We start from the raw sequence: 21,802 nt of genomic DNA, 5'->3' as shown, positions 1-21,802 counted from the left end.
TCGAAATCGCGATCCGCGTCTGGCAGTTTCGACAGAATACAGACCACTTCGAATTATTTTATTCGATTATGGTAACGTACCAATCACGTTGAGGTTAGCTACGCCGGGATTCGTTTCAGCAAGTAGATATTCATATATTTAAATGGACCTTGTTGGAGCATACGTAATCCTAAAATGTAGCATCGTACTACAGGTGGCGTTTACCGCGCCATTTGTAGTATTTTCTATATTTTACTTCCTCTAAATCTGCGTCTCTTAACCCCCGGGGGTTCCGTAAAAATGACCAACAAAGGGCATGTTTGGGCAGGAGTTAAGAGCAGAGGTAGACCTAGATAATATTGGTGATGCCAAATTCGGCTCGAAATAGAAACAAATGAAGACCCTATGGTGATGGAAAATTGAATTTAAAAAATCTGTAAATAAAGTAACGAAAAATTAGAACCACATGTCGCAATTGATATTAAATGTTTCGTTCATGGTAGACGACACCGTAGTTACAACAGGTGACTAAAGGTGATGGTACGCATAAGAAAACGAAGAAGAGAAGAAAATGGTTTAAGGTCGCCATCAGCAAACAATAATGGCAGTCGTTATGCGCGATTTACCTGTTTGTTCATAATAAAGGTAATCGTCACAAATTGAACAAACATGTAAAGTACGTTCGCAAGGTCGTTTATTTAACTGGTTGCTTCGCAAACCGAAAGGCATCAACTTAAGTAACGTGGTGCTAAGCGAAAGAACGCACTTCATACTTACATTACCAAGTTAGCAGAGTACAGTTGGTCAAAGCAAAATGGTAGAGAACAGAAAACAAAACTTACAGCCAAGTGACAAGTAAATAACGAAGCACATTATGCTACAGCACATTCCATTGTTTCAGACGAAGTTTTTTTGTTTTGACAAAAGAAATGGTTATTGTAAGATTATTAACACGTTTCAAAGATTTAGGGAACCAAAATAGGATAAATTACAGTCTAACGGTAACTAAAAGTTCCTGAAAGAAGTCACCAGTTCTTTAGGTACCAAAACAGGGACCACGGAAGTCAGTATGGCAGGAATCTTTTGAGAAATGACAGGCCAGTTACGAGACATATTAGAAGTTCACAAATAATTTAGGATGTAGAATGATCTAGTTTTTGAAATGCGAAGATTGGCTCAAATCAGTCTTCAGACTAACTACCCCATGATAATGATGACTGACGATCAGAATTGTTAGATCGTCAGAAAGAAAGAATACGAAATTCTAGATAATTTTGCAACATTAATGACTAATAATGACCACAAGTCCAATTATTCCTTCTTCCAAAGTCCATTTTCAATGTCCATGACTGTACGAACTTTCTAAATATCGACTTGTTGCCGTCTCATCTCGAGTGGTGTTCTTAGAAAACTACTCACGTCTTAAGGTGAATTCTATTACTTTAATCGATCTTTTAAGGGAGGAAGAAAAGCATCTTTATGTCTTATACCTATTTATGTTCCTAGGATACAGGAAGGAACACCTTATTTATTACGAGAAAGAAGACGACGGAGACAGGATTTTCTATATTTTATTCTACTTATCCCTGCATAAAACAAGGTCTGTCCGAAATGTTACATCTAAAAATGTCTTGATTTTGATCGATTTTTTAATTCGTGTATTACCAATAGATACTAAAATTTTTCGCTAATATTGTATGCGAAGATGACGATGATGATGTAATTCTAACATCATTGGTCTTTACACGTCTGGCTGTAATAAATAACAACTGAACCATACGAACAACGGTCACGAATTTTAATTAATCAATTACCGAACGGCAGATACTAAAACATTCAATTGTATAGGAAAACACTTAAAATACAACACGGAATCCACAATACTCGGATACATGCGACTCTCGAGACCATAAAATTAAGTTATAAATGGCCATAATAAGACGTAACTGTATTCTGATATACCGTGTGNACCGAACGGCAGATACTAAAACATTCAATTGTATAGGAAAACACTTAAAATACAACACGGAATCCACAATACTCGGATACATGCGACTCTCGAGACCATAAAATTAAGTTATAAATGGCCATAATAAGACGTAACTGTATTCTGATATACCGTGTGCAATCAAAAATTCAAATGACAAAAACCAAATGCGATAGAGCATTTTAGAAAAAAAAAAAGAATAAAATAAACAAAAGAAGCCGCCTTTGTATTTTCTACTGGCAATCGTCGTATATCTTTCTAGGTTCCCACTCTTAAACGGGATTGTTTGTCCCCATAAATGGAAAAGCGTGGTACTCGGCGTCTTTCTTTTCGAACACACGCAAAAGGCGTCCTCGTCTATGTATAAGGATTGGTTCTAAATCAAATTTGCCGACCGTCTTCTTCGTGTCTTTTGGTTTGCAAAACTCGACACAGATTCCAATTATGACGGAACTCTCTCACACTAAATCATTTCGTTCGTCGAGTTTAATGAACCTTCAACGCTTTCTAGACAATACACGTCTTTTGTTTCTGGTCTTCGCTGCTCTTTTTTTTTGTTTTATCTGGCTATATTTTAATATCGTTTGTCAACACTGCCTTAATTAGGTTACTAATAATAACGTATCGGTTTTATAGCCATCTTTACAAACCTCATACGAGGGTCGTTCGACAATGTTTATGACTATCTAAGAATTGCTTTTTATAATCATGTATCATCTACCACCGATCAATTTATAATGTGTTACATTTTTCGACAGTTTGATGCATTTTTAATTTAATTTAACAAGGGATGCGAGCGACTGCCTCCCTCACTCGTCCCCGTCCCAGTCCCAAGCTGCGAAATTAATATCTATCGATACTCGACAAAAGGTGTCATCTATTACATTTTCATCTATGGTACCACCCTACGTATAAGCTGACTGGTGTCAATCAAACGGAGGGATGCTGTTGGATGCCTTAAAATTTCTCTCTGCAGAGGACACAACATCAAATGCCCAAGAGACAAAAGGAATAATAAATTTAACTGAATGGCGAAACACACAATGAAAACGGTCGAATAACTCACCGACTTTTTCTTTATCAATATGTCAATTGCTTAACCAGACAAAAACTGTAGAAAGTGTACCTTTATCTCACTTATTGCCATCGTTAAATCCTACACTCTGTCACAAAAAACACATATGCATATGTGCACTTTTGTATATGTACGTATGTGTACGTAAAGTGTATTCGTCCTTAAAAGGTTGTAACGGCCGGAAATCAAAGGCCGTTGTCACAAGCCGGTTCTGTGTTTACCTAATCATTTTACACGAACGCAATCGTATACTCGCGGACTTCTCTCTTTCTTCTCCACAATAACGAAATACCTTGACCAATTTTAAGAAACAACAAATAACTTACCTAAAGATCAAATTAACCACAAAAAATTATATTTTACTTATAAAATAATTCGAAGTGGTCTATATTCTGTCGAAAGTGCCAGAAGCGGATCGCAATTTCCATCTTCTTGGATCTCATCAGCTCATGTTGGAGCATACGTAATCCTAAAATGTAGCATCGTACTACAGATGGCGTTTACCGCGCCATTTGTAGTATTTTCTAAAACGTGCCGTTAAGACAGCCGGTAAAAGTTGGCCTGTGTTCTGTCGGAGCTGCCTGCGACGCGCTGATGAGATCCAAAAAGATCGAAATCGCAATCCGCGTCTGGCACTTTCGACAGAATACAGACCACTTCGAATTATTTTATTCGATTATGGTAACGTACCAATCACGTTGAGGTTAGCTACGCCGGGATTCGTTTCAGCAAGTAGATATCCACACAGGAGCATACGTAATCCTAAAATGTAGCATCGTACTACAGGTGGCGTTTACCGCGCCATTTGTAGTATTTTCTATATTTTACTTCCTCTAAATCTGCGTCNGTCTGGGTGGATGACAAGGCAATAATTTGGGGGAGAAAATGAGATGGATCCATGAGGATGATGAGGATGAGAAGACACGCCTAACGAAAACGGGGACACTGTTGTAAATAAATTATTAGAAACAACCTTTTATCTAAAGATTCTGACGAAATTCACTGGGACGACCTCTTGATCTAACGGTTACATTGATGTTTTTCAAAATTTCCAAGAATTATACCGTACGTCTTATAAGTTATGGAAACTGTTCATGGTACAGCTTTTGCAAAGCATCTCCATGTCTGGTTGTAGCACTTGTTTTTGCTACCGAATAGTAGATTCCAGTTCTGTTTTTAGCTAAGCATGTAATTCGATTCAGTATACGACGTATTAAAGAGAGCAGCCTTGAAAAGTTCACTCGGAGTAGTAGAACTAATAACAACTCAAAACTGACCGAAGAAGACCATTATTATTTTGGGTCACGTACCAAACACGCCCCCCTTTCCTACTTGTTTTTTTTTTTTGACAGTCGGTCACAAACTTCATCAATTCGTCCGTCACTAATAGGCAACTAGATATACCATTAGCACAATGTAACTAACGATAAGTAACTGTTCTTGGAGCGCGATTTGAAACTTCTTAAAGCGTTTGCCTTTTTTTATTTGTTCTGGGCTGAACAAGGAGCAGAGAAAGAGAACATTACGAAAGATGAAGAGACAGTGATTGCTGGTGCAACAAAAAAGCTGCCAGAAAAGACCAAAGGCAACAAACTTTTGAAACACTGCTTGTACTGTAGACAACTCACTAAGTTAGCAAGGATCAGAATTGTCGCGAGTTGACCGTGATGTATCCCACTAGACTTATGTATGCCAAACGTACAACGAGTTGTCTTTTTAAATACAGCTTATCAAAACCGTAGTCAATAAAAGCGCAATACTATTCACTGCCTGGTTCATTAATCTCAATTTTATCTTCAGTGCTACTTAAGTATGCGGTTTGCCTCTAGCGTGTGATCACAACTTTATTTTCGGTCTACCTTCATTCACTTCATTCCTGTTGCCGTGGTCATGTCCCTTATACTAATGCAGTACCTAATCTTCCCCAAATCCACGACAGTAGACCGCACATCAAAACAGCAAATTTAACACGGTGGACCGCACATCAAAGTAGAAACCTGTCGGTAGACCTCGTACTAATGTAGCATCATCTAATCATCTCCAGATTCATGACGATAGACCACACATCAAAGCTGATACATGAAGGTAGACAGTACATCAAAGTAGATATAAAACGGTGGACCGCATATTAAAGCAAATCTTAAAACGGTAGACTGCACATCAAAGCAGATACCTGTCGGTAGATCACGTGCCAATGCAAAATCTGATCTTTTTCAGATCCACAACGGTAGATCGCACATCAAAGCAGCAGATTTAAGACGGTGGACCGCACACGAAAGTTGATTCCTGTCGGTAGACTTCGTACTATTGTACCATCTGATCTTTTCCAAATTCACGACGATAGACGACGCATCAAAGCAAATGTAAAACGGTGGACCGCACATCAAAGCAAAGCAGCAGTTTTAAGACGGTGGATCGCACATCAAATAAGACCTTAAACGGTAGACTGCACATCAAAACAGAAACCTGTCGGTAGACCAGGTGCTAATGCAGCGTGTGATCTTTTTCAGATCCACGACGGTAGACCGCACATCAAAGCAGCAGATTTAAGACGGTGGACCGCACACCAAAATAGATACCTGTCGGTACACTTCGTACTATTGTACCATCTGATCTTTTCCAAATTCACGACGGTAGACGACGCATCAAAACAGATGTAAAACGGTGGACCGCACATCAAAGCAAATCAGCAGATTTAAGGCAGTGGATCGCACATCAAATAAGACCTTAAACGGTAGACTGCACATCAAAACAGAAACCTGTCGGTAGACCAGGTACGCCTGCGGCATCTTCTCCAGATCCACGACGGTAGACCGCACATCAAAGCAAAGGAGCAGTTTTAAGACGGTAGATCGCACATCAAATAAGACCTTCAACGGTAGACTGCACATCAAAACAGAAACCTGTCGGTAGACCAGGTACGCCTGCGGCATCTTCTCCAGATCCACGACGGTAGACCGCACATCAAAGCAAAGCAGCAGTTTTAAGACGGTGGATCGCACATCAAATAAGACCTTAAACGGTAGACTGCACATCAAAACAGAAACCTGTCGGTAGACCAGGTACGCCTGCGGCATTTTCTCCAAATCCACGACGGTAGACCGCACATCAAATAAGATCTTAAACGGTAGAATGCACATCAAAACAAAAACCTGTCGGTAGGCCAGGTACGCCTGCGGCATCTTCTCCAAATCCACGACGGTAGACCGCACATCAAAGCAAGGCAGCAGTTTTAAGACGGTGGATCGCACATCAAATAAGACCTTAAACGGTAGACTGCACATCAAAAAAGAAACCTATCGGTAGACCAGGTACTCCTGCAGCATCTTCTCCAAATCCACGACGGTAGACCGCACATCAAAACAAAGCAGCAGATTTAAGACGGTGGACCGCATATCAAAGCAGATGCAAGGCGGTAGACCGCGCATGAAGGAAAGTACTTATCAGTGGATTAGGAACTAAAGCAGCACCTTGTACGTAAATCTACAATTGATTAAAGTGCCAAAAGGATCACCGTTGTAAGCAATGACTTGCAAATAAACCGTTTCGTCTGGTTTCTCGCAAATCCATCTTCATCATCGTCAGTTCGATTTCATATCGTATACGAACACACATAGCGTTTCGAGGAGGCCGGCTTCTTGGGGTGAGGTCAGTGACAGAAGACGGCGCGGCGATCGGTCAATCTATCATCCCCGCAATCTCGTTACATATATAGATACATGCATACGTACATACGAAAACATATACAACACAAGCACGATGATGTATGGTGTTTGTTCGGGTCAGTGTTAATGTACGGCGGCGGCGGCGGCGGCGGCTAATATCCGAACATCACATGATGGTACACATATAAGAGCGTGGGGAAAGTTAAAAGTAATTAAACGATGGCGATGGTACGGATGGACGCAAATGCATGCAAGAAGTGCTGTTTCTAATACATAATATGTAGCTATATATATATGTATCTTGCTTACTGGATGAATTACAGTCGGAGATTAGTTCGAAAGTGCAAAAACTGCCGACTTTGTCGGTATTAATCGATTTACGGTAATGCGTTGCGAGAGATGAATCAGAAAGCCTTCTGTTCAGCTCCATCCGGCCCCTTCCTGTCACTATTCATCTCGCAAATTCAATAAATACACCAGGAGCACAGAGAGAGGGGGATGCCGAAATGGCCAAAGTCACTCCCAGACGCATTTAAACTAACAGAATTTTACTACTTACAAATCTTTGAGCATTGGCCAAAAGGCATGGCGTCTAAATAGATCGTAAGATCTAACATACAGACGCCCGAGTTTCTACTGTGTTACAGAATTCGTATGATAAGTTTTATCCCGATAGTGAAGCTACTATAGCCGATGAATGGGTCGATGCTTTAGGAACTGTTTTCTGCAGTCATTAAAAGGCTTTCGCCCTTAGTTAATGGCCGGTGGTCGGTTCGGCTAACCGGCCAACTTTGACCGAATTAATCTATTTAATCATCCAACAGCTGAGCATCGTTCGCGTGCTTGCTGCCAGGCAGCTGCCCCGTCCGTGCCCAGCCACGTAGTTTGGACGAGGTCGCTTGCGGGGGGTGACGGAGGGCGCCGCCGAAACACCCCCTCGCGACACTACACCATTGTGACGTTCCCCGCGGCAATAATAATTAGGGGGTAGATTGGCCCTCGCGACTGTGGCGATGTTAAACGCCTCACCCAGAAGCACACACCGAAAATAAAAGCGACGATGCCAAACGTTATTTATTATTAAATTTATGTGTGTGTGTTATATTATGTATATTGAACAAAGAATGAATTTGAAAATCGTGAGGTCAGGCTAATGGCGGGCGAACGGAAAACAAAACGTGACCGTAAAAAGAGATTTCTCGAATTTACGATTGTCGTGAAACGCCTTTTCTCAGTTATCAACTTTCTAAAATTGCCTCCACATCTACTCCAGAACAAGAGAACAAACCAAATCGGAATTCAAAACAAACCACGTGCACCACAAAACGAACGCTCCGAGGTAGACGTAGCAATGCAACCATAAAACGATTTTATTGCTGTATTTTAAAACAGAACACAAAACGACTTTGTTTCACTACTCAAAAAGTTGTGCCTGCGCCCTTCCTTATTAGTCCCTAAAACAGTCGATTATACCTAACACCGTTAGAAAATCCCTGATTGAGGTTTCCGCAATTCAAAAAGCCAAAAATCTTCCTCAGGCCAAATACCCACACCATTTACGTATGATGTGTCTTATACTGAATGTCCTGAAGGTAAAAATAAAATGAAAATATTCATGTCACATTCGGTCAGATACCATACAGAGCAATCTACCGCAATCTTCTCATCTATTCGGTTGCATTTCAAGCCGATAAATGTTAGCAAGATGTAGAAATAGCCGCGACTGACATGCATCATGCATGTTAAGCAAATATTTACGCTTATGTGTTTTAGCTGGCCGTTTATTAACTCGATTAATAATCGTCGTGGTTATTGCTCAAAGGAGGATCAAGGTTAAGACACAAAGTTCAGCAGCAAACACAAACAAACATTGACAAATACAGAAGCCTGGTACAATGGACGACCTCAATTTTCAACGGAATTGCGTAGAGACCAAAGTTAGTAATTAATCAGATCGTTACGACAAAAATAATATTCACTTGTGCAAAATTAAAAGTAGTGTCAACGTTTTAGCATCCTCCCTATAGTACATGTTACGTTTCATCGTGACAATTTATATACAATGCAAAAATTAAAAGTACTATAGTAGAATGAAGATTCGGGCTATAAGGCCGTGGTCTAAGTGAACTGTTCCGTCCAGACGTTTCACCACTGAAGATGTCAGCCGCAACAGCTGACGAAACGTCTGGACGAAACAGTTCACTTAGACCACGGCCCTACAGCCCGAATCTTCATTCTACAATGGATTCCGGCCGAGAAAGCCTTTGTTCTTATATTAAAAGTACTGTCAACGTTTCAGCATCCTCCCTATAGTACATGTTACGTTTCATCGGAAGTGACAATTTATATACAATGCACAAAATAAATACAACGAAATGAAAATAAGAAAGAAATGTTTATTTAGGAGGTAAGCCTAATTAGTACGTAGTGTTGTTTATTTTGCCAAGTATGTGGGTGGCCTGAATTTTACTTCAATTTCCCATATGAATTGCGTGATAGTGTAAAGTTTAACAGTGCCCAACAAAACTTTGTTACGAATATTTATTACACGAATAAGTATTTAATGAAGCATTTTCTTTTCGTAACATATATATATGAAGTTTATTCAAACTAAAAAAAAAATATTTTTTTTGTTGATAACTTCTGAGTCTCAAAATTTATTAATGACGGTCCCACGGGATACCAAAAGTTCCAAACGAACAAAACAGTCGCCATATCGATGAAATGAACCCTAACAAGACGCCGTCCCTCCTGTTATCCTTTTTAAAACCCCTAGTCGCCATTTCCCATTCTGTTTTCCGCGCCAAGACGTATGAACAACAAAAAGGTCATCCAGAGACGAAAGAAAAGAAGGTGGTGCCCTATGCCGAAAGGGAATTACTACTTCCGGAAAATCCACGATAAAAAGTCCTGGATTTTGTTTGCCGTCGTTTCCCGAAAAGATAATAGAAACCTAACGAGGACGGATAAGTAATGGCGAAAAGGGCAAGAAAAACCAGCGGTGCTCATCACACGGATAAAATCTTTACGGCACATCAAACAATGGACGCGAAATTAACAGCTACAAACAAGCGAGAAGTAGAAATAATCGGAATATACAGGGTGGTCCACAAGAAATGTACGGAAAATAAACCCTTTAAATGATAGCACGTAGGGATAGGGACGTAGTTTTATTAGACCTGCTACATTTGCATACGAAACAATATATATATGTTTGGTTCTTAACTCGCCACTAGTGTATAGTGACTTAAAAACCGGCTATGACAGACCGTGAGATGCGGAACCCTAAAAACGATCATCAAGAAATTGAGAACGTTCCATAGTTATAACGGAAGTGTCAATTTCTCCTTATAATTTCTTCAAAGTTTTAATTAAGTTTGTTATTATTAACGACTGATTTCGCCTGAAGTGTAAAAAAATCAGAAGCGGTCACAACAAAAAACAGAGAACCTGTTCGCGTTTGACGACGGAAGTATACGAATCGGGGGAATTATCCTTTTCAGGATTATGCCGCCTGCCCACTCGACGCAATGGGGCACAAGAGAATTGTGCTGCTGAGCTCCTAAAGGGAACGGAAGTAACTATAAAAACGTTTAGACACCTGGCGGCCCTTTTGCTTGGTATCAATTATGAAAACAAACTCGAAGCGAAGGAGATGGATGGATGGATGAAATCCGAAAACACCTGGAGCTGGAAATATTGAAAACGCCCAACGACAACACCCGCAAAAACCTCCTGAAAACGTTGTTAAAATAACAGGGGATTATTGAACCGTTAAATCGCACGAAACTGTACATACATATAATAGCAAACGTTTATAAAACAAAAGATGCATATGTACTTTGGTTTTTCGATAAATTACTAGAAAATGCAATTACTTTTACCCTTTTTATCGTGTAAAAATCGTAGGTTAAGCAGACATCCGTTTAATTTTAATTTCAGGTGTTGTACTCCAGCAATCTGTTTTAAAACCGATCACGTCAAGAGTCCAGAAAAGATTAATGGACCCGTCTGCTAATAGTCCTACGGACAGCCAAGCAGGAGATCAAGGTATTGATGAACTACCTAACCCACCTAATACATTATATACGTGTCTATCTGTCTGTTGTATCTACCGATACGTTCCTTATTTAGTCAGTTGTTCCCAACTCCTGGCGAGCAAAAGCATCCCCTAACCGTAGACATCGACAGTGAGTATCGCATTAAGATAATAGACTGCCGCATCAGAAGACACCCTCAACGTCCCAAACCGCCCTTACTAAAACCTCTAATCAGTTTTTTATAGTTTAAGTGAAGCTACACCTCTGGTTGTATCATAGAATCAATATTTTAATTACAGTAGTAGTAGTAATTAAGTCCCCCCCCTCTCATTCTCACACATTTAAAAGTTCATGGCATTCTAAATTACCTATAGGTACCTATGATGTGCAAGTACAGTCATATACATGCAAAATTGACAAAATTAATTCTAAGCACTCGTCTTACTAAAAAAATGACAATGGTAATCAATAATGTACCCTACTTTCTTATACGACTCACCCTTACGAAAGGGGGTTTACACTTTATGTAAACAAATGAAGATGATCAACTTCATTAATTATAATAAAATGATTTCTATAAGCATAGGAAGGTAGGATGTTACAGGAGCGAGTCAGAAATCTGCGCTAAGTAATCATTAATAATCTCTCCTTTTGACAAAAAATAAAGGACGCTGAATACATAAAATTATTAATGAACCTGATCACGGAAGAGCTACCCTTTATTCTGTCCTAATTTAGGTAGAAAATAAATCGTGCTTCAATTAAAATTGGTTTCAGGAAAATTTTTACTTTATTATAAGAAACAAAAAATGTGTTGCTATCTGCTTGATAACTACACTTCTGATTAAATACACATTGTAAAACGATGCGATGACGATGAAAAACAGAGAACAATAAGTAAGTAAATGATTATTATTCAAATGATGACAATACAATTTAAAACAATTTCTTTGGAATGACAAACGTGGGCCTTTCGCCGTTAGCGCGATGTATTGACACAAACACACCCAATTAGAATAGAAGTAAAACGATTAAATTAATGCAATAGGTACCTGTAATATGTAACTACTACGTTTAGTCGACGTTTTGCCTTACCTGTATATGTATTAGTGCAACAATTATATGTATACAGGTAAGGCAAGGTTATCACCGAACATAGAAATTACACATTTGTTTGTCGGCATCTTTTGGGAACGAATTGTATGACTTAATCGGTTTACCATAAAACAAAATTTTCTCGGGAATAGGTACAATAATTGAAACAAATCATTAGATCAATTAGGGGTACACATTAGAACTAATACCAAGAAGCAAATCGAAGTAATATAACCCTTATACCTATAGATTATGGTGGGTAAAAGTCCCCCCCCCCAAACCCCTTAACCCAATAAATTATTATTACCAAGACCTACTAAACGTGCCCCCAATTAAACATCGTGGTTGTGGTAAACTGACCATGACCTTCCCTGCCATAGCCCTCAATGCCTTTCCTTTTTTGTAGTGCTAAAATACATTAACAGGAAAGACCGTAGCTCAAAAGAGCCACTTCCGCATAATTATTCAGAAACAAATGCTGTAAAAATAATAGAACACATAAAACCCCTTTCAGTCGGGGTTCATGTACAGATTCCAGCAACATGTTCGGAACCCCTTTTCCCTGCGTCCCTGGGCATCAGACCATCTATCTACATACAAACATAAACATTCGAAGATCAAATTAATAACGTCGGTCGCGATCCCTAATATCACGACCCCGACACTGCACGGCCATTCAAAATTGTTACTATGACGACTGATCATCACGATCCCGAAGGCTGAGTAAAAGAGAGAGTGTCGTTTGTAATAATATGGTTTACGTACGTACCACTGATTCTCCTCATCCTACACGATGGGCCCTGGAAGTCCTGAGATTACACCCTTGCTGTTTGTTATTGATAATATACCATTTCTGTCCAGCTAGCTCGAACAACGCACTATTACAGTACCACTCATCGTCATTTATTAGTAACTAATAATAATTGTTCATGTATTAATAATAATAATTATCTAAAACACACTCGCACGCAGTTCCCGTTAGAATAACAACGTCCAACGTGCACACATAACTGTTACGACAATGCAACAAACACGACAACAGCCACTGCTACCAAACTCGACTCTCATAGAGTACTAACCTGCGCGTCCCAACGAGCAGACAGCGCGTCAGCGCACTCACGCTCGTCTGCTACCCCCGCTCGCCCTCCGCACATTTAATACGAGAACGTGGCTGATCGTACGCCTGGCGATTATGCAACCTGTGCGTACGTCCGCTGATGTGTTATGTACAATAACACTCGCAAAAAATGATCGATTATAAAAACTAATCATTTCTAACAGCAAAAATTACAATTTACGCTCGTTTTCTGTTAGAATTTAATATATTATAACTTAGCACTCATCAAACACGAAAATAGATTTTTTTTACGATAACTATAAAAAAATATGGTTTATATAAGTTTCACTAGATGACAAGAGGGGATTTTTCTCAAATTTTTGGCCATAAAATACAACTGAAGTCATAAAATTAAATTGAAAAATAGAAAAAGAATTATTGAAGTCCATTTTATTTTTAAAAGATTATTTACTAATATGCCTCATTTTTATATTAAACAGACATTCAAAAAGTTGCTTAAGCATTGCTATTAAGTAATAATTACCATTAGTGAAAACTAATCCAAAAATTGTGATTTTTTTGATAGTATCACCTTTTTTGCGAGTCGTACTGTACACAATCACTATATTACGGAGTTAATTAAACATGCCAAGTTAATAAAAATGTCAGCATGCCCGTTCTGTTTCGAGATAACCCGCTGATCGGAATCAAACGGGCAGGTTTCATATAAAAGTGTCATTCTGTCTGTTGTCTTTTACACGGCAGGATAGAAAAAAATCGAATCACAACACTGTTTCACCTACAATTTGTTACACAACAGAAAAAAAAAACAAAGGAACCTTGCGACACAAAAAAATAAGGACGACATTAACTGCAAACTCAAGACAATGAAAACAAGTGTTAAAAACTGTATCAAAAACAATTGCAACATGCATTACATGTAGAAACGTCACAGAGTCTTTTTTTTTCTGTTCTTGATTTGATCTTCGTATGTTTGTATGTTCACCTATAATTTAAAAAGTTTTGTTTTGATTTGAACGGGATCTAGATTGTTGAGTAACAATTTTATTGGGCCAGGATTTCATAATATAAATTATTATACATTGTATACTATAAAAATCTGACAAATTAACACGACGGAATCCGTAGTGTTCATAATGTCATTCTAGTTCGTACCCTGAGAAAATCCTTCATCTTTTTTAATATCAATCAGTGAGTGCGCTCGGTAAAAACTAACTCAAACGAAGACAAGGATTCTTGAGCGAACAAAGGGGACTCTTTTGTTCTCTGACGATGCTGCAATCGTCAGCGAAACGAGATGCAGGGCCCTCTTGTCTCCGAAGAAGAGGAAAAATTATTGTTCCTGCCTTCCTTCGCGTTCTGAATTATTGTACTCCCGCGTCTCTCCCCTTGCCTCCCGAACCGTTCCACAGCACCGTGTGTAATAAGTGTTTGAAAATAACCTTTTAAAAAAATCCTTCCCCTTTTCTTACGTTCGTTCCCGGAAAACACGTTTTTTTTTTTTTCGTTTTGTCTCCTTTCAAATAGCAACGTTCAAAAATATAATGACAGAAAGTGAGAGTTTTCGAAAGATATACCGACTATACAGGGTGGAACAATTTTCGTTGCCAATATGAAACCATCAACACGTTAAGATCTACTTCTTCCTGTCTTGAGCCAATCATGACATCTCTAACAGTAATCTGGCCCTCTTAACTCCTGTTTCTGCTTCTAATATAATTCTAACCGTCAGCCTTTCATTTCTGACACTTCCATTACCATCCCATTTTCAACCTTATCTATCCACGATATTTTTAACATCCCCCTATAACACCACATCTTTTCCTTTTCCGCCGCGCCCACCGTCCACACAATCCATTGGGAAACTGCGATGAGATGATGATGATGATGTCACATTGCGAACTATCTAGAATTAGTTAATAGTTGCAAAAATGCTACAGCCTTGAATCGCTCGTCGTAAGTCGAAGTTCTTTATTATTAAATATGTACAGCGCTGTACACATAATACAACTAGCGTTTTAGTAATTCAATATGGGCACTTTTACCTTTTGTGCCATCGCCATAAAACCATACGGAAAACCGCGATAATGTTGTCAACACGTAATACGAAACGGTGTGATCTGAAAGTTAATTAACTCGCTTAAAGTCTACGTCCGGTCCTGCATATTTATTACCTATGTACGTTTACTACACGTAGACGTACACGCATTGAATGAATATTCTTAAGAATTAATTAAACGTATTATAATTACTCTGCAGTATAGCAGGAATCGTTTATAGCGACGTCTGATATAACAAAATTCACTGATTTGTGTTGCATTTCAAATGGGAAGTAACCAAGTATTATTAATTACTTCCTATAAATATACATGTAGGCACTTAATAAGAGTGACTTCTAACTTCAAACACGTGCTGCACGCGGGTGCAACGCATAATGCATTTGATGCCAAGTGCTCTTCCTCAAAATCCCCTTAAAAAAACCATTATTTTAATGCATCAAGTGTTTCAACAAGAAGTGATACGTAAAAGCGTACCTGAAGATGGATTTAATGACTTTATACTATTAACGCATCCTGTTATATGCATATGTAAACATAACAGACACTTGCAGGGTAGTATTCAGTCAAAAAGTAGAATTAATTTTGTTTACAACGGCAGTGTTTTGTTTAAGAATACATGATTGAATACCTCCAACAAAACAAACGAAAAATATAAAGTTTGTGTTTTGTTTAGTGTTGTTTAAATCGAATTTTGTTACTTAATTAGTGGTGCATTCGTTTGAAATGTTATGTCCTTTATCAGATATGTTTTGTTTTCAACTCTATCGTTTAAGTAAAATCCAATAGGTTATCGTGTTCTTCAATCACTTAGCGAGTGCATCTAACCTTGATGACTTCACAATAAATTATTATCTATTGCAGATGCATTTCGAGCTGTTTACGTGATAATTGCTCTAACTAGACAGCTGCAAAATTTATTAGAAAAAATGCAGTAAGTATCGCTAATTCAATCATTAACGTAAACAGCGCGTAATGCTCGTTTAAAGAAATGAACGAATTTACAATGCAAATTTTGAAAAATAGATTTATGTACACACCGGTAATTTCTATAAATATGTATTATGTAGCTTTATATCCGTTTACAGGTTTATATACGAGCGTACATAAAAAAAAAAGTTTTTGAACTAATGTTTTGTGTGACTTCTACAGGGCTGTATTTCGTTTATTTTAAGTCCGATTTAAAATTTGTCTAAATCATCGAAAAGGACACACTTTTAACTACAAAATGTGATTAGTACAGTCCCAAAACAAAATTACTAGTTCTGTTAAAAATGCCCACAAAGTTTTCAACTTTTTTTTTAATTTAGCAAAAGCAGACAACACTTTACAGGGTTGTATCTAGCTCATTTACCTATAAGATCGAACTTTTATTTTTTGAATGTTTTAAAAAGTTCCAACAAAATTTGCTTTCTACCTATTTCGCAAAAACAGGGCTGTAACTCGCTTATTTCAAGTCAGATCTAAAATCCATTTGGACCACCGAAAAGGACAAACTTTTATGCATTAAAGGACCTTTCAGAAGTTCCAAACTAAATTTTCCGACTTACCGAAACTTAATTAGTTGGAAAAAAGGTCCTGCAAATGTTCAACAATTTAAAAAATTTCTCATAACGAATACAACATTGTATTGTAACTACTTACTAGTACCAAGCACCTACTTATAAATAAAAAATGTTTCTTGACAATGAAGCATGAATTCAATTACCTAAACGTCGTCGTTAACTTCTACACTTAGCATAGGTGCCTACCCATAGAGTCTATTCGACCTTATTACCGAAAGTTATCGTCATATTTATTCATCGATGTATCTGTCGCGAAAAAAGTAGGTTATACAATACATACACGTTAAAAAATTCACCTATGTATGTTTGTATACTACGTATTCACTTGTTACATACAAACAAGCACCCGATCTAAAATATATTGTTTTTTTAATTCATTACGGAAAAAAAGATATAATTACTGGGTGGTAATTATGGAACATGATTAAAATATCTTACCTTTTCGAATCCATTTCCGAATTTTTACAATGAAAGGCATCACTTTTTACTTTATATATGTAAAATAACTGTCCAAAAAAGCTACGCAATTGTCTTTAGAAATAATTCACAAAATTGTCACCAAAATAAACGCGTATTGACAAAACAATTCCTCTCATTCGACTGAAACCCGTAAGTTTTTGCTAGAATTAGCGTGCGCCTACTAAAAACCCTGAATAATGACTTCTAAATTGATATATTACACACATACGTACATAAGCACATGTGTACAGTAACTGGTAAAGTTTAATCATTTAATCGTCCACATATCCTTAGGATAAGATAAATTAACATTTGTATTTTCTACCTAAGTCGATTGCAAATGTTTTTTTATTTACAGAAATAATCGCCAACAAAAAAATGAACTACACAACTCATTTATCGTCGTTTGTTTCACGAACTTATCACAATGTAATTGTTTTTTTTACGTTCCATTATTAGATCCCTAATCTTAAGGTACTTCATAAACGCGATAAATTGTTTAACGGACCCCGTAAAAAAATTGCAATAAAGTGCTTACGTGACGAATTGATCGTAATGCTCTGTACATAGTTTATTTTTCGTTAATTTCTACAACACCTAACGATAACGTTTTAAACCTAAAAAATTTAATAAAAATGCAAACAAGATAATTTATTAGATGTTCGATTACTGATTAAAAATGTATTGCACACATATTTACGAATGTATGGCAATTAATTATACAAAATAATTAGTAAAATTTTTAACTGTTATTTTGTTATTATACAAGAAATACGATAAAAAATTACTGGAAAAACAAAATGTAAATATTTATGTTATGATTAAACTAAACATTACAACCCTTTTTAATGATCTAATAGTTTTTAAAGTGTCGGGTACGCCCAAATTCCACCCAACGATTATTAATTTTTAAAATATCTAGCCAAATTATCTTACAGGAAGTTGACCACTAATTTATCTCATTTTACACGTTTAATCATTGATCAATAAACATGTAAACAATCTTTAAGAATTTATGGATTATACGATGTACCTATACTATTATCGTGAGCTTTTATCAATTTTCGAATTAATACCTATGTGTAATGTGTGATATAACAGAATTTTTAAACTCAGAACAAAAAATAAGTTCTTCATGGTGAACTCAAGTATGAATTATGTTGATCCTAAAATGAGGGTGCAAATCAGGTGCAACCTTTTCTTCGACCAATTGTAAATTTATTGAGCGTTATCAATTTATTATTACGATAAATATTTAAAGAGAATACTATTTCCCAATGGCATTTGCATGTTTATATCTACATACATAACATAAGTATATAAAATTCCAAACATCGCTGATAAACTTTGTACTTCATGTTGGAGTACATTTTTTCTGATAAAAAGCCCGTGTAATTTAACCGCACAGTCAAGCAGTCTAATGACAATTACGTCAAGTGCTAACTACACGTAAAAACATTAACAGATAAGCGAAATTCCAAGAAAATTTCAAAGAAACGCGAATTTCAATTTCTTTGAAGTTACTCCACCAAACAACAAAAACTGCGTAATTTTAATACATACTTCGTATAACACAGACAGCATATTTATGTTATCGAAATAAAAAGAAGGGCATCAAACAAATAAATGAGCTGTTTTAAAAACAAATGAATGATTAAACAAACAAAGCGTTGGCAATTGTTTCAACAGTTAAATACTACATTATTTACCTGTGCTATTAGGAGCCCTTTCTCGTCATGGGTGACTTTGGGAACCACTTTGGTCTAATTTCCTTACACAATCATTTTATAATAGTAACGAATGTCTATAACCGATCAAAAACAATACTAATTATGTATGAAAAATTCTTACTATGTACCTAAGTCGATAATACACACTGATTCATGTCAACGGCGACCAATCAAAAAACGTCACTTCAATCAGTGAAACTAGTACTATTCCCTACAACCCGTTCGAGGAGCAATGTACTATTGGGGAACGTAATGTAGGTAAGTATGACACGACCCCCTCGGAAAACTGATGAGTCGTTGAACGACTTTACACCCCCCCGAAAAAAACCGTTATAAAAACTCACCAATCCCGACACATTTCTACGCGAAAATAAAATAATAAAAAGCGAAATTCAGATTTGAAACCTTCAGGACTCCGTACGTTTTTACTTAAAGTCCTGACAGACTGTTCCATCGATTATTACAACGTCCGATATGGTCGCTAGGGTGCAGTAGTGAAAGATACCCAAGTCAGCGTTCCACCACCGCTATTATTCTTTTTTTTTTATAACATTATACAAGGACCATTCAAAAAAGTCCTACATATAATAATGTCTCTGTTTACGTCCCCAGAAGTCCCTGAACTATTTAAAACAAGGAATAACTTTTGTTTAAAGGCGTTTTTGGGTATTCGCTATTTTTGCCTAGGTGTTACGTATTGGGAAATGTTTTCGTTTTATTTCATAAAATCCTTTCGTATGTAAAGTGCGAGAAATTCTTTACGACCGCGTGGCTTTTAAGTTAAAGTTTATCGAAACATTTCCTGAATGCATTTCGGGCCTTTTTTATAGCGATAATGTTTAGATTCCAGTTGAAATAATTCCTCGAAATACATTAACGCTAAGTGGACCCCCAATAGATTTAAATCTAAATTTAGTGGATGTGTTGACGGTAGTTTACTAATATTATAATGGACGTTTTAGACGTTAGGATTATGATAATTTTAAAATGCGTAAACTACTTACGCACTTTGTCCTTAAAATAGACAAAGTTATTGTAAAAAAATAATGTTGCTGGAATAAATTAAATACATATAAAGAACACATACCGAGGCGGGATTTTCAGTCGGCGACACTAAACAATAATTTATTCAAACTTTAATTTAATATTTAAATTGTTAATCGTACTTAAAGCGTCACCTACAAACCAATAAACAAAGAGAAAATTAAAAATAAGTGGCGCGTGGCGTCCCCTATCGGCAACTGTAAACTTTACATATTGAGAAAGCGATAATTGTTGCAGTGTCCTTTTACACCTAATCAGGATAGAACCTATACCATCGGAGGAATTTTGCTATCTTCAAAATGGAGATTACAAACTGTACCTACTGTTTCTCTGATGCATTAAACACTTTGAACTGTCTAATTCCTGTTACATGCAGTGTGATAAAAGTAAACCTAGCACTAGTTCCTTCTTTTTCTAGATTACATTTTTTATATACATTGAACTACCTCTTGTAGTATATGTTCAATTTACTTTCTGTACAACCGCGCCATCTGTATTTCTATATCTAAATGTATCAGAATGACTAATTTTAGGTTATGAGAGATTATATTTGAAATGCAAATTAATTTTATTAATAATGAGTTTAATATTAATATAACTAAAAGAAAAACCTGTATAAAACTTTGGTTTATCAAAAATTAATATTAAATGAATGACAAAATGGACAGGAGTTTCTTGCTATTTCAACTTCTTATGATGAGGTGTGGTGGTTTTGTTTACTCCGAAAATCACTGAAAAAATATATCTGCTGCTAGTATATCATCTCTTATATCGTCTCCAACACCCCCAACAAATTTTTCAATTGTATTTTGTAATATTAATCTCTCGGAACGTTCTTCTGCTATCTGGTTGGTAAGAGTTATTATGTTGTCTCTCAAGTCTTCAATCTGCTTTTTAAGATCGTCTGTAGTTGCCAAAAGGTCCTGAATATTCTGATTTTCGTCTGTGATTAGTGCAATATCTCTTTTTTTACTATTTACGCTTTGATCTACAACTTCTGTTTGCGATGGTATAGTGTTATCAGTTAGATCTGCAATTGAATAATCTAGACTTGTCGATTCACAAAGATTTGTAAGTTCAGATATTGATAGTGCCGCTATATTGTCTTCGTTCCAAGTGTCGCTACACATTTCTGCAATTTCTAAGTTTATTTTATCAGAAAAGCTTGCTTTTGTAGGTTTAGCACTATTTTCAGGTATCACTGTTGTATTTTTATTATTAGGACCTTTTTTCATTAACGAAATTTGTTTCCAACGATACAAAGCGGTTTTAATCGATTCATAAGGACAAAGTTGTGCAGCTCCCGGAAATCTAGCGTCAAATTATGTTAACATTCTGTTTACAATTATTCCTATTTTCATTTACGTACCTCAGTGACACGTCTTCATAAATATCTTTGTATGACCCAAAGCCTTTACAAACCTCTGCTCTTAAGGCCCTCTTGAACTCGCTCTTTAAATCTAAATTATGATTATGCTTGTCATACATTAATATAATTTCTCCATTTGTATCATTCAGTGGCATTTTAGCAGACGCTTTACACCCTGTTTTATTGTAAAATGTGCATCGTAAGTATCTAAAATTGCAAATGTTCTTTTTAACTAACACTTTAAACTCTCTTCTTGATATAAAAACCTTGTATTGGCCCTTGCACTGATCCTACGAGTGTGAAAGGCATTCCCATTAGCATAGACAATTTTATTAGGTCTTCTTTTACGTTCCATTAAAACCCTTTTATATCATAATTAATTGTGAGATTACAATGCAATTCAACTTGTAATACTTTAGCTACACTAAATTTCTTCAAATGTCTTTTCAAACTGAACAAAAAATAATTTATTCGGGTCAAAAGTTAAAGCGATTAAAGACCTTGGAAAAGTAAAGGCATTGTGTGGAAATTAAATTATTCCATTTAAAGAAAGAGGCTTTTTAATGCAATTTGAAACACTTTTTAAAAATAACACGCACCATGAAAACACCTCTATTTTAATTATTATTAAAACACTACACACACACGCACGCACAAAT

General features: G+C 36.7%; 2 protein-coding genes across 8 annotated transcripts in view; both read right to left on the bottom strand.

Moving 5' to 3' along the window:
* The window catches only part of LOC108737168 (caskin-2), a 47,750-nt gene extending 28,916 nt beyond the window's left edge, over positions 1-18,834 (bottom strand). For 4 of the 7 annotated variants that reach the window (XM_025981922.1, XM_025981927.1, XM_025981924.1 and 1 more), the window contains exon 1: positions 12,611-12,954. Coding sequence is in view for 2 of the 7 variants with exons in the window: in XM_025981925.1 (XP_025837710.1) it covers positions 12,611-12,626 (16 nt within the window). In the remaining 5 variants the exon portion in view is untranslated. Of the gene's footprint in view, positions 1-12,610; positions 12,955-16,979; positions 17,252-18,709 lie in introns of those variants that run through there. The other 3 variants (XM_025981923.1, XM_025981921.1, XM_025981928.1) reach the window with 2 other exon arrangements.
* Positions 18,835-20,363: 1,529 nt separating this feature from the next.
* On the bottom strand, positions 20,364-21,749 carry LOC108737200. The gene is made up of 3 exons (XM_018469921.2): positions 21,410-21,749; positions 21,144-21,350; positions 20,364-21,085 (listed from the first exon to the last, which is right to left on the bottom strand). Exons 1-3 carry the CDS (start codon positions 21,496-21,498, stop codon positions 20,503-20,505), a joined length of 879 nt encoding a protein of 292 aa, XP_018325423.1. The 5' UTR covers positions 21,499-21,749; the 3' UTR covers positions 20,364-20,502.
* Positions 21,750-21,802: the final 53 nt, after the last annotated feature.

This window comes from Agrilus planipennis, unplaced genomic scaffold, assembly GCF_000699045.2.
Source record: "Agrilus planipennis isolate EAB-ADULT unplaced genomic scaffold, Apla_2.0 scaffold104, whole genome shotgun sequence".
Taxonomy (NCBI): Eukaryota; Metazoa; Arthropoda; class Insecta; order Coleoptera; family Buprestidae; genus Agrilus; species Agrilus planipennis.
This window is presented reverse-complemented; position numbering and strand designations above follow the sequence as displayed.